Source organism: Oreochromis niloticus, linkage group LG22 (assembly GCF_001858045.2).
Source record: "Oreochromis niloticus isolate F11D_XX linkage group LG22, O_niloticus_UMD_NMBU, whole genome shotgun sequence".
NCBI classification, from domain to species: domain Eukaryota; kingdom Metazoa; phylum Chordata; class Actinopteri; order Cichliformes; family Cichlidae; genus Oreochromis; species Oreochromis niloticus.
The window spans coordinates 15,747,801-15,761,855 of NC_031985.2; the positions used below are offsets into that span (position 1 = coordinate 15,747,801).

The following is a 14,055-nucleotide window of genomic DNA, read 5'->3' on the forward strand; positions in this document are numbered from 1 at the left end:
CCTGATTGACTGACAGCTGTTGCTCACACCTCTGTACGGGGTGTGGCAGACCAGACTTTTTCCATTGCAGTGTGTCTGAGCCTTGAGCTGTAATAACCTGGTGCACGGCAAAACTGACCGGACAGGGGAACAACAAAAACTTGACTGCTTAATCAACCTGATTTTTTTTTCCACTGATAAAAATACTTTTGGCTACTCCCTTTGTCACCCTGGGTAGTGCCACATGTTTGATTTTTGCCGGATGACCAACACGGGATGTGTGTCTCTGGCTGAAAAGTAACCGGTGACCGTTTCCTTGCCAAGCGAATATGTTAATCACTTCTGATCAGCTGTCAAAATGATGTTCACTTTTCTGCTTTCCTTTGTGTGTTTCAGTGGATTCCCTGACATGCAACAAGTGCGCCTTTGCCCTTTTGGGGACGTGCAAGTCCGGCACTACAGAGAACTGCACGACCAGCACCAGCACTTGCTATACTGGAACCCTGGGTAGGTCACCTCCTGATTGTTTTAAACATCACAGCAAGTGAGCACAGGAATGAATCAAATAAATCATACCTGTCTACTTTCACAAATGTATCTGAAGACATACCCGATGTCCTCAGCTGCCAAAACAAAGTAGGGTGCCAAAGTAGGATGTGGTTGTAGCTTGGTGACAGTGGAAAATTACTAGTTAACAGGTGCTGTGCTTCAAAGAAAAGTCAGTTCAACTGGTTTAAGGTTATAAAAACAAAAGTGCAGTATTAAAATAGGACTGAAAAAAAGAGATTAAATACAATAAACTTTATACTGTATATATGTTCTTCACCTCTGTAAGTCTGAATAGCCTAACATAACTTTTCTCTCTCCAGCTTTCCCATCACTAACCAACTTCCAAGGCTTCACCAGCCAGGGCTGCCAAGATAACACTCTACCTTGCAACACGACAACTAACAGCACCCTGCTGGGAGTAGTCAGCTACAACGCCACAGTCACATGCTGCTCCACGGATAAATGCAACCTCGCAGCAAGCGCCCCATCTGCCAAGATCACCCTTTCTGCCGCCATTGCTGCAGCCGTCCTGGCCTCCGCTTGGGGAAGCATGTTGTGATCAAACTTCACACGATGCTAGCTAAATCCATTCGTACCAAAAAACTAAGAAATAACATGTTCTTTACACTCTATCTAAAATGAAGTCTTTGGATCTCAGCAGTTATTAAGTAAACTTATATGCATAGTCATGCAGCGAAGTTTTGTTTTTCACATAAAACACAAACCTCCAGTGCCAACATCATGAAAGTTAATCTATGAGATGTTTCAGGGAAACATTGAGTTTGTAAGTCTTCCATGTTGTTGCTTTCCTTTTCTGTATTTATCCTTTTAATGACTATGTTATGAAAATAAAAGAAGTTCTAAAAGGCATCTTTAGCCTCAGAGTATTTCTTATTTGAGGGATTGTGGATACAGTTTACAAAAATGAAAACAAAAACAAAGGGAAACACAAAAACTGGTTACATTGAATACAAAACAGAACTTCTCATGTTGCAACTTAGGTAAAAAAAATTTTTTTTAACAAAACACAACAACCCGGGAGGAGCGATTGATACTAACAAAACCTTTCCTTGCAAACCACAAAGAAGTTAGCTGCAACACAGCTGAGCTTCACATTCCCATTAACACAGTAAAACCTACAGTGGTAGGTCATCGAACATCTGTGGAATAAGCAAATCTGTTATTTAGCAGGAACATCCCTAAATTTAAAGTTAGACAAGTTTGTCAGAAAAAGACTCCAGATTTTATCAAATGTGCCTTTTTTATTTTGGATGGAGCAGTGGATCTTTTCAAGAATGAGACACAACATGACATCAGGAAGCCGCTGAACAAGGGTGGGCGGGGCAGCAGCCTTCCACCTTCTCAAAATGGCACGTCTAGCCAGGAGGGAACCAAAGGACAGCACCCAATGTTTTGCCCCGGTAATATACTTATCATCCTCACCTACTGTATCAAAGAGAGCAAGTACGGGGTTGAGAGACAGTTTCAGGCTGGCAGCCTTGTTCAGAGTGCAGAAAACCTCTTCCCAAAAAGGCAAGGCAGGTCTAAAACATGTGGGTAAGACTGGCATCATCATACCAGCACCTGTTACAGTGAGGGTGTAAGCTAGGATAAATCTTAGCTAATTTGGATTTAGACAAGAGGGCCCTATGGACTACCTTGAATTGGAATAGGGAGTGGCGTGCGCAGAGTGACGTGGAACTTACCAGAGTGAGGACTGAATTCCATACGTCATCTGACATAGTTATACCCAACTCCTTCCCCGATGTGGATTTGAGGCCTTCAAAGGGAGCTGAAGTTACACTGCACAGTTTGCTATAGATGCGATAGATTATACCTTGCCTGATAGTTGCGAACTAGGGAGCTCGCACAGTATGTTAGCAGCTCGAGTTTCTGGAAAATTGGGGAGGTGGGATTGCAAAAATTGTCTGAGCTGTAAATAGCTAAATAAAGTGAGTTTTAAGTGTAAAGTGTGTTGTGTTAGTCCCCGAAGGGGAATTACTCCTCTGCATTTAACCCATTCACCCAGTGAAGCAGTGGGCAGCCACCAGTGCAGCGCCCGGGGAGCAGTGTGTAGGGACGGTACCTTGCTCAGGGGTACCTCAGGATAGCCGTTCAGTGGGGTCGAACCCCCGACCTTCCGATCATGGGGCAGACACTCTACCTACTGAGCTATCCCTTGGGAAGAATGTATGTTGCTGACAGCTGATCAAATGATGGTAGTTTATTGTGTATAAAGAGATCTTTAAAGTAGATAACACCTGCTCTAAACCAGACCTGGAACAAATTGTCCAAAGCTGGAGGGAGGAATAGGTGATTTGATAGGATGGGGCTTTGAAGTGAGAAATTCTTAAGATTGAAATGTTTCCTGAACTGAGCCCACACCCTGAGGGAGTGCTGAATTATCGCATTAGATGTGAAGTTGTCAATGGATAAAGGGAGAGAAGAACCCAGAAAGGAGGCAAGAGAAATATACTGAGCTGAGTCTAACTCCATTGCCAGCCAAGTGGTGGGGCCCACACCCTCCCCAGACTTTAACCAGTAGGTCAGGGAGCAAATATTGGCAGCCCAATAGTAAAAGCAAAAGTCGGGGAATGCCAGACCCTCTTCAGTCTTAGGTGTCTGTAAATACACCTTAGCTACTCGAGGTCGTTGACCCTACAAAATGTAGGAGGGAATTATAGAATCGAGGGTTGTAAAGAAGGAGTTAGGGATAAAAACAAGTAAAGATTGAAATAAGTATAATAATTTAGGAAGAATATTCATTTTAATTAAATCAATTCAACCAACCAGAGTTGTGTTCAGGGGTGACAACTGTAGTAGGCTTTGTTTGACATTCTTCAATAGTGTAAAAAAGTTGGCTTTGAGAAGTTGTTTATACTTTCTTGTAATTGTAATACCCAAGCAGTTAAACTGCTCTTTGACCACTTTAAAAGGGAAACCAGACAATCTATTTGAAACGCTTCTTCATTTAATAGACAAAGTTCACTCTTGGACAGATTTAACTTATAACCAGAGACGTGACTGAATTGCGTGAGTAGCGACAGTGCAGACGGTAGCGAAGTTTGTGGATTTGAAATAAAAAGCAATAAATCGTCAGCATAAAGAGACACTATGTTCAGTTTGACCTCTTTGTATACCCTGAACAAGTTTACTGCTTCGAAAAAGCATTGCTAAGGGTTCAATAGCTAGATCGAATAACAACTCAACCTTGTCGTGTGCCTCGTTTAAGGTGGAATGCTTTTGATTTCTGGCTATTAGTACAAACTGAAGCAACAGGAGACAAATATAAGTACTTGATTTGACCCGAACCCAAACTTTCCAGCACAGCAAATAAATTGTTCCATTCTAGACAGTCAAAAGCTTTCTCTGCATCAAGGGAAAGAACACATTCTGCAGTGTCGTTGGACGGCGTGTACAGGGTATTGAGAAGGCATCGAATGTTGAAGAAGGGATGGCGTCCTTTTACATCGTCCTTTTAAATTCCAGACATCGATACCCTAATGGAGGACAAACACTGAAAGGCCTCTTTTTCTCAGCCTCAATTTCAAGCGACCGTGAACAATGCAAACTGAACTTGGCTCACTTTCCAGACTTTTGCTGACATGTTAAAACTCTAAAGAAGTTGCGAGCACCCTGAGTGGTTGACGCTGTTTGTGTTGTTCCACAGTTGGATTTCTGGACATCAAGATCAGTGTTGGGTGTAATGCGTTACTGTAATTAAATTACTTTTCCACTGAAAAAGTAGAGTAACTAATTACTGTTCATTTTTAGGTATTTTAATTACAGTTACTTACAATGTACTTGCGTTACATTGTAAAATAATTAAACTCGCTGAATATCATTATTTAATTTCAATAATTTATCTTCTAAACATAGAAGTAAACTCTGCCGATTTAACATCGCTGTATTGTCATTTCGCGCCAGTTTGCTGCATAGTCGTATTCTAAAGCGGAAGATGTCGGACTCGGCTGAAGCGTGTGGCTGTTTTATGAAGTGGACATATTCCCGTCTCTTCACTTTTCTGAAACAAGCAGACAAGAATATTACAGTAATATGTAAGCTATGTCCTGGGGAGAAAAAACTATCGGCAGATGTTAATAGTACGAGTAATCTACTGACGCGCCTGACACGAGAGCATAGACGAACACTTCTGAGTGATTCTTGTTCATCATCCATGGATAACACCGCGGCAACTCCTGCTAAGCAGGCAAAACTTGATTTTACTTCAGCAGCACAGAAAGCGTCTGAAGGTGAGCTTAAAAAAATGATTGCAGGCTACATTGTGGAAGAGATGCTACCGCTGTGTTCTGTCTTTTAAAGAGTCTCTGTCTTTAAAAAAATTATTTATTATTTAAAGAGTTTAATTTCTATTGTTTGCCCACTCAAGGTTTATAGGGATTTTAAGAAGTATTTAGTTAAATTACTTATTTAGTAATTAAGTTGCTTTTCTGACACAGTAATTAGATAAGTATTTTAAATACAATATTGACTAAGTAATTAGTAATTAGTAATTAATTACTTTTTTAAAGTAACTTACCCAACACTGATCAAGATGAAGGGTTGCCTAGCAGTAGCGAACTGCAACATGACTAATGATGTGACCTTCGGCACAAACAGCACAGTCTACAAGATGACCAAGACGTGCTGCAACACAGACCTGTGCAACGCAGCACCCGGCGTGCCCGGCATCCCCACGCTGACCCTGGCCCTCGCCACCATCTCTGCTGTGTTTGTGGGAAACCTCCTGGTTTGACAGAAGATGCCACCAGTTTAAAATGCAAACATGGATGCAACACACACCAGAGATTCGATAAAATGTCCTTAAACATGAGGTTTTTGTAATCATGGAGGGTTTTTTCTGTTTTCTTTTTTTTCATTATGGGTCTTTTGTTTACTGTCCTTGAGGTATGTTGCAGTTTTGGTTTCAGATGTTTTTAAAATAATTCAATCTTTTAAACATTTTTCTTTATTTGTGTCAGCCTGCATTTCACTGTAACAGATGCTTAATAAAGTCTGTTTATATTAATCGGGTGTAATACTGATATCAAAGTGCATTTTGGTGTAATTAGTTGAATCACCTGTGAGGAATTTCGTAATTGTTTTCTAGCTCTGTTGCTGTCGGTACGCCTCGAACGAAGAGTTTGATACTCTGAGCATCGCTGCCAGCGTTGCATTTGAAGATGGTGGGGTGGGGGGGGGCTTATTTTAAGGCTAAACCCAATGTGTTTCTTATCTTACTGAGTGGAAACTAAGAGGGGCAGTAAGTGGAGCCTAGCTGTATAACATTCATTACTACCTGTGAAACCTAAAGCATAAAGGGTGTTTATGAACGCATTATGGAGCTTAAGGCTGGCACCAGTTCATCATTCTTGTTTCTTTTTTTTCTTTTTTCCCTCTAAATATAGTCTAAATATAACTTTACAGTTTCCACACTGTCCGTTTACTCTGATTTTTACCCAATGTACTGTCATTTTAGAGTCATAATATTCATATGCTAACAGAAACACACATGATCTCATATTTTTCTAACTATATTGTTTGTTTTTTAAATTGTCCAGTCCCCTTTAAAGAATCTTCATCGGTTCAATTTTTTCCATTTGTCACATTTGCACTGCTTACAAGCTGTGAGGTAAAAGCTTTTTTTCTTTCTCCAGTGTGTATATATTGGCTATGTTGGAGTAATGGGGATGTATAGACTGCTTTCTCATACTGAAATATAACCAGTCTTGATCAGCTAATTTGGCAATACTGTTAAAAGAGATCCTTTTTTGGGGGTTAAAAATGTATATTTTGATGCTTCAAAGTCTTTAAATAAAACTATCGAAACTGTAAAGATGTGTGCATCGGGTTTGATTTGTTTACTGCTGAAGAAACAATCTTTATGTGAAACAGCAAGATTTACTGGTTAACCAGGTTTCAGTGCCCCTTTGCACAGAGAGACTTTCTCGATGTATCTTTTAGGCTTCGGAGTAGTTCTTAAGTGTTTCCTTAATCAGATAGTGTTTTTTTTAATGTACATTTATTATTTTTAAAAGCAACTTTTCTATCTTTCAGCAAAGGAACTAAAAAGAGTTTTATGAACGATTAATTTCAGTTATCTTGGTTTTAGCTTTTGAAGTTGGTCGGGGGGATCTTTTCTGTATCATACGTGAGATTAAACGGATTATTCTGGGGTTCTGAGGTCATTTCTAGAGAAAAAAGGGGGTAAACCTAGAAATAACTCTTATTAAATTATTCTGTAATAAAAGCAAATTTTACTTGAAAGAAGACCCACTTAGTCGGTAGTTGTGTTTTTTTGGGGGGGTTGTTTTGTGTTTTTACATTTTCCAGCCTCAGCGCTGTCATCATTCATGGCATTCCTTCCCTTATTAGCATTCCCTCTCCTCCACCTGAGGTGACAAAGAAGACAAAAGGCTTAGAAAAAAACTGTTGTTCACTCCCTTCAGCTGTCAAACATATAAATCTGTCCCCACCAAACAAGCTCATCAGTTTATCGAGAAGAGCCAGCAGCCTCTCTGTGGAAGGACTTTCTGAGGACTCTTACCCAAAGCCAACGACCAAGTCAACACAACAAGATGGCAAAGATCATGCTTGCAGTCATCGCAGCTGTTGCATCCTTCATGCTGGGTAAGGTTATCCAATCAGTTCTGTGCATCAGTTAATGATAAAATGAGGTTACAAAAATAACATAAATATTATGATATATAATACAAGGAAATCAGAGGAGCTAAAAAAAAGGTGCAAAATTATCTTTTTTTCCTGAAATACTTTAGATGATTATCACCGCTAAGTTCCTTTTTGGTGATAAAAATCATTGTCTTTAGTAAATTATTTTGGTGGCAGGGTAAAAATAAATTCAGGACTCTGGCAAACTATAATTTACTTCTTGCGGTGGCTTTTATTTATTTTTCCATAATTTCAGAGATAAAACATCTGCCATCATTCCAACATTTAGAAAATGATTTTTTTTCTTTGTGCTGAGGGTAATCATTCACTTCACCAGGCACTAGAAGACAGCTGGTTAAGGGGCTATCGAGAGTGATGGGATGTTGTTGATTTTTGGACAAAACTGGTCAAATTCTCCTCATGGTAACATCTAAGTAAGAGTCCTGTAACTGTCTCAGAGGCAAACAGTGTGCCTGCTTTGTGTTGTTTGGGCCAACTGCACATGAGCACCACACGATGTCAGGAGAATCCGCTCCAGCTTTGCCCAAACTGACTGAGCTGCTGCTCAGGGTGAGGCTATAAAAGTTCAGGCCTCTGGTGTATTTATGATAAATGACAAGTCCACTAAATTAACAGCAGACTGACTCTTTTTCAATCCTCCAAATTAAACAATACCTACTTTGAGGGCCCATTTAGTAAAAGTGTTTTTGTTAGCATCGTGTTTCTATACCGAATTGAGATGATAGCCTTCTAACATATAGACCTGATTGACTGACAGCTGTTGCTCACACCTCTGTACGGGGTGTGGCAGACCAGACTTTTTCCATTGCAGTGTGTCTGAGCCTTGAGCTGTAATAACCTGGTGCACGGCAAAACTGACCGGACAGGGGAACAACAAAAACTTGACTGCTTAATCAACCTCATTTTTTTTCCACTGATAAAAATACTTTTGGCTACTCCCTTTGTCACTCTGGGTAGTGCCACATGTTTGATTTTTGCCGGATGACCAACACGGGATGTGTGTCTCTGGCTGAAAAGTAACCGGTGACCGTTTCCTTGCCAAGCGAATATGTTAATCACTTCTGATCAGCTGTCAAAATGATGTTCACTTTTCTGCTTTCCTTTGTGTGTTTCAGTGGATTCCCTGACATGCAACAAGTGCGCCTTTGCCCTTTTGGGGACGTGCAAGTCCGGCACTACAGAGAACTGCACGACCAGCACCAGCACTTGCTATACTGGAACCCTGGGTAGGTCACCTCCTGATTGTTTTAAACATCACAGCAAGTGAGCACAGGAATGAATCAAATAAATCATACCTGTCTACTTTCACAAATGTATCTGAAGACATACCCGATGTCCTCAGCTGCCAAAACAAAGTAGGGTGCCAAAGTAGGATGTGGTTGTAGCTTGGTGACAGTGGAAAATTACTAGTTAACAGGTGCTGTGCTTCAAAGAAAAGTCAGTTCAACTGGTTTAAGGTTATAAAAACAAAAGTGCAGTATTAAAATAGGACTGAAAAAAAGAGATTAAATACAATAAACTTTATACTGTATATATGTTCTTCACCTCTGTAAGTCTGAATAGCCTAACATAACTTTTCTCTCTCCAGCTTTCCCATCACTAACCAACTTCCAAGGCTTCACCAGCCAGGGCTGCCAAGATAACACTCTACCTTGCAACACGACAACTAACAGCACCCTGCTGGGAGTAGTCAGCTACAACGCCACAGTCACATGCTGCTCCACGGATAAATGCAACCTCGCAGCAAGCGCCCCATCTGCCAAGATCACCCTTTCTGCCGCCATTGCTGCAGCCGTCCTGGCCTCCGCTTGGGGAAGCATGTTGTGATCAAACTTCACACGATGCTAGCTAAATCCATTCGTACCAAAAAACTAAGAAATAACATGTTCTTTACACTCTATCTAAAATGAAGTCTTTGGATCTCAGCAGTTATTAAGTAAACTTATATGCATAGTCATGCAGCGAAGTTTTGTTTTTCACATAAAACACAAACCTCCAGTGCCAACGTCATGAAAGTTAATCTATGAGATGTTTCAGGGAAACATTGAGTTTGTAAGTCTTCCATGTTGTTGCTTTCCTCTTTTGTATTTATCCTTTTAATGACTATGTTATGAAAATAAAAGAAGTTCTAAAAGGCATCTTTAGCCTCAGAGTATTTCTTATTTGAGCGATTGTGGATACAGTTTACAAAAATGAAAACAAAAACAAAGGGAAACACAAAAACTGGTTACATTGAATACAAAACAGAACTTCTCACATTGCAACTTAGGTAAAAAAAATAATTAACACAACACAACAACCCGGGAGGGGCAATTGATACTAACAAAACCTTTCCTTGCAAACCACAAAGAAGTTAGCTGCAACACAGCTGAGCTTCGCATTCCCATTAACACAGTAAAACCTACAGTGGTAGGTCATCGAACATCTGTGGAATAAGCAAATCTGTTATTTAGCAGGAACATCCCTAAATTTGAAGTTAGACAAGTTTGTCAGAAAAAGACTCCAGATTTTATCAAATGTGCCTTTTTTATTTTGGATGGAGCAGTGGATCTTTTCAAGAATGAGGCACGACATGACATCAGGAAGCCGCTGAACAAGGCTGGGCGGGGCAGCAGCCTTCCACCTTCTCAAAATGGCACGTCTAGCCAGGAGGGAACCAAAGGACAGCACCCGACGGCAGGTCTAAAACATGTGGGTAAGACTGGCATCATCATACCAGCACCTGTTACAGTGAGGGTGTAAGCTAGGATAAATCTTAGCTAATTTGGATTTAGACAAGTGGGCCCTATGGACTACCTTGAATTGGAATAGGGAGTGGCGTGCGCAGAGTGACGTGGAACTTACCAGAGTGAGGACTGAATTCCATACGTCATCTGACATAGTTATACCCAACTCCTTCCCCGATGTGGATTTGAGGCCTTCAAAGGGAGCTCAAGTTACACTGCACAGTTTGTTATAGATGCGATAGATTATACCTTGCCTGATAGTTGCGAACTAGGGAGCTCGCACAGTAAGTTAGCAGCTCGAGCTTCTGGAAAATTGGGGAGGTGGGATTGCAAAAATTGTCTGAGCTGTAAATAGCTAAATAAAGTGAGTTTTGGGAAGAATGTATGTTGCTGACAGCTGATCAAATGATGCTAGTTTATTGTGTATAAAGAGATCTTTAAAGTAGATAATACCTGCTCTAAACCAGACCTGGAACAAATTGTCCAAAGCTGGAGGGAGGAATAGGTGATTTGATAGGATGGAGCTTTGAAGTGAGAAATTCTTAAGATTGAAATGTTTCCTGAACTGAGCCCACACCCTGAGGGAGTGCTGAATTATCGGATTAGATGTGAAGTTGTCAATGGATAAAGGGAGAGAAGAACCCAGAAAGGAGGCAAGAGAAATATACTGAGCTGAGTCTAACTCCATTGCCAGCCAAGTGGTGGGGCCCACACCCTCCCCAGACTTTAACCAGTAGGTCAGGGAGCAAATATTGGCAGCCCAATAGTAAAAGCGAAAGTCGGGGAATGCCAGACCCTCTTCAGTCTTAGGTGTCTGTAAATACACCTTAGCTACTCGAGGTCGTTGACCCTACAAAATGTAGGAGGGAATTATAGAATCGAGGGTTGTAAAGAAGGAGTTAGGGATAAAAACAAGTAAAGATTGAAATAAGTATAATAATTTAGGAAGAATATTCATTTTAATTAAATCAATTCAACCAACCAGAGTTGTGCTCAGGGGTGACAACTGTAGTAGGCTTTGTTTGACATTCTTCAATAGTGTAAAAAAGTTGGCTTTGAGAAGTTGTTTATACTTTCTTGTAATTGTAATACCCAAGCAGTTAAACTGCTCTTTGACCACTTTAAAAGGGAAACCAGACAATCTATTTGAAACGCTTCTTCATTTAATAGACAAAGTTCACTCTTGGACAGATTTAACTTATAACCAGAGACGTGACTGAATTGCGTGAGTAGCGACAGTGCAGACGGTAGCGAAGTTTGTGGATTTGAAATAAAAAGCAATAAATCGTCAGCATAAAGAGACACTATGTTCAGTTTGACCTCTTTGTATACCCTGAACAAGTTTACTGCTTCGAAAAAGCATTGCTAAGGGTTCAATAGCTAGATCGAATAACAACGCAACCCCATCGTGTGCCTCGTTTAAGGTGGAATGCTTTTGATTTCTGGCTATTAGTACAAACTGAAGCAACAGGAGACAAATATAAGTACTTGATTTGACCCGAACCCAAACTTTCCAGCACAGCAAATAAATTGTTCCATTCTACATGGTCAAAAGCTTTCTCCGCATCAAGGGAAAGAACACATTCTGGAGTGTCGTTGGACGGCGTGTACAGGGTATTGAGAAGGCGTTGAATGTTGAAGAAGGGATGGCATCCTTTAACAAAGCCATACTGATTCTCGGATATGACTGATGGCAAGACCCTTTCCAGCCTATGGGCCAGCACTTTACCTAGAATCTTAAAGGCAATGTTCAAGAGCCAAATTGGTCTGTATGACGCACACTCTTTTGGATCTCTCCCCTTTTTCACTGTTAAAGTTATAGATGCATCATACCACGAAGCTGGCAATTTGCCCTGTGTGAATGACTCAGATACAAAGATGAGATTGCAGCACTTCTTTGGAAATCGGCACATCCATATGGTTAGCTAAAGGTTTGCTCTGTTAGTGTAAACAGCACAATGGAAATGAATATAAAATGTACAGAAAAACCCCGAAAACAAAAAAACAAACAAAAAGATGTGGCACCCCTGTGAGGGAATGGCCACATTGATATTATTTTGTGTAAAGCACTCATGTAACGGGACATTTTTTCATTACTATATGTATTTATTTTCAGTTTCTTTAAAAGGATAGAAAATCCATGAAAAAGGGATTCATTTTATGTTAGAAAGCAGTGAGGGCGGAACTTTGGTGGTTGCTCCAGGGTTTTGGGGTGCAGGAAGTGGAGCCCACCTTCCACTGCTTCCTCAGACACGTTCTGGAAGGAAAGCAGAGATGCATCGTGTCTTCCTTACTCCGCTCTATACCTGCTTTTACAGGTAACATATTTGTCATCGTGGTCTTCATCCTTGGGACCTGTAACAAAGAGAAAAACAAAGAAACAAACACAAAAAAGAAAAAGAGGGGGACATAGTTACAATGAAAGTAGTAATGAAGGATAAGCAAGTGAATAAATTTTTTTTTTAAAAAGTATTTAAATACTTTTACGCCTGAGTTGCGAAAAGACAGAAGGGTATGAAATTAAAATGGTGCATCACCTGACCATATCTCAGGTGCAGAGTGAGTCCAGGCCCTTTGAAAGGATGTAAATTAAATAGGGTGCTTGACGGAAAAAAAAGAAAAAAGCGAGGGGTGGAGGGGGGGTATCATCTGAGTAAAGGTGCTGTGTTGCTCAGAAAGGCAGCCTGTCTCAGTTACTGTGTGGGCGGCACAGTAGGGTGGTTGTCAATGTATCACCAGGGGATACAGCGGATTCAGCGGAGCTTAGCCACCTCCACTCTCCTCCCACCAAGGTGATGCAGAGATGAGCAGGATATGCCAATGGAGGCTTCAGGCCTCAGTAGTAAAGCTCTGCCATCACGTCTCTATACTCGGCCCTCTGGTTTAAGATTTTGGGGCAGTAATCCTCCACGATACGAATCCGCTGGTCCCAGTAGTTGAGAACTCCCCTCTGACGTGATGAGCTCTTTGGTCTGAAACATGTGAAAGTGGAGAATCACTGGTCGTGGTTGGTCACCTGGTTTCGGCTTCGGCACTAAGGTACGGTGAGCTCTGTCAGTTCCTGGAGGTGATGTGAGTATATCCCCACCAAAGATTTCACAGAGGGCAGCGACGAAAAAGTCAGTTGGGCGACCACTTTGAGTGGATTCTGCTAAGTCAAATATTTGTAGGTTTTTCCAAAGGCTGAGGCCTTCTAGGTCGATAACTTTGACGCCTAGCTTGGAGTTAGCCTCTCGGAGGTCACCATATGCTTCTTTGAGCTCTTTGATCCACTGACCCGCATCTTCCACTGCCAGCCCGAGCGAAGACAAACGCTGGCCATGTTCATCCACTGCTAGCCGAACCTGGTCGAACTTTGCCTAAAGCTGAGTGAAGGAAGACTTGAATTCAGCCTTGAGTTCTGCTGCCAGCTCCTCTTTATGTTGGGTTAACAGTGCAACAATGGCGTCCACCATTGGGTCGGTAGGTGAGTTGTCTTTTTTGCCTGCCTTATTCTTCAAAGTCGAATGTGAAGCCATAAGAGTGAGCCGTAGGGAGGTATTGACAGGTATGTGCTTAGGCGATGGTTTAAGAAAGGTTAGGAGAGTGGAGTTTGAAAAAGGAATTGAGCGAAACCGAGCGATGACGTGACTACTCCATGTGACGGCTTACCGGAACAGCTTCAGAGTATTTCTTTGCTGACTACAAACACAAAAAACAAAACAAAATATTTGAAAAAATGCATGTGCATGAATTAGATCCAGAACATGAATGATATAAGCACGTTGTTTATATGAAAGTAATATTAAACTGCAAACTGCTTTCTCCTAATTTCTGTCATGCTTTCTGTCATATTTTTTTGGTAGATTTTCATATTAAATGTTGCTGAAGCTTCAAACATATGTGCAAATAATTCCTTAACGCTTGTCAAAATACTGAATTTCAGACTGTTCATTCATGGTTCTGTGAACATGAATAGATCAACAAAGTAGCTGCACCAAACCACAGTTTTGTGTAAATTGTGAATTGTGCACAGCTACTCTAGGAAAGTCAAAGATGAAAAATTTGGAGCTGGAAACGGTCTTTTGCTCATGTACCTGGTTGTGCAGAAGCAGTGGGTGAGAAATTAAGT

General features: G+C 40.9%; 1 protein-coding gene across 1 annotated transcript; it reads left to right on the forward strand.

Moving 5' to 3' along the window:
* The first annotated feature begins 6,995 nt into the window (after positions 1-6,995).
* On the forward strand, positions 6,996-9,356 carry LOC109196686 (uncharacterized). The gene is made up of 3 exons (XM_019351122.2): positions 6,996-7,158; positions 8,334-8,444; positions 8,807-9,356. The coding sequence occupies exons 1-3, from the start codon at positions 7,107-7,109 to the stop codon at positions 9,043-9,045; spliced, it is 402 nt and encodes a 133-aa protein (XP_019206667.1). The 5' UTR covers positions 6,996-7,106; the 3' UTR covers positions 9,046-9,356.
* Positions 9,357-14,055: the final 4,699 nt, after the last annotated feature.

What these genes read in the sequence shown, in the direction of transcription:
- LOC109196686 (XM_019351122.2), top strand. Translation starts at nt 7,107, where the DNA reads ATGGCAAAGATCATGCTTGCAGTCATCGCAGCTGTTGCATCCTTCATG. An exon ending in TGTTGCATCCTTCATGCTGG is followed by an intron (nt 7,159 to 8,333) that starts GTAAGGTTATCC and finishes TGTGTGTTTCAG; the next exon opens with TGGATTCCCTGACATGCAAC. An exon ending in TTGCTATACTGGAACCCTGG is followed by an intron (nt 8,445 to 8,806) that starts GTAGGTCACCTC and finishes TTCTCTCTCCAG; the next exon opens with CTTTCCCATCACTAACCAAC.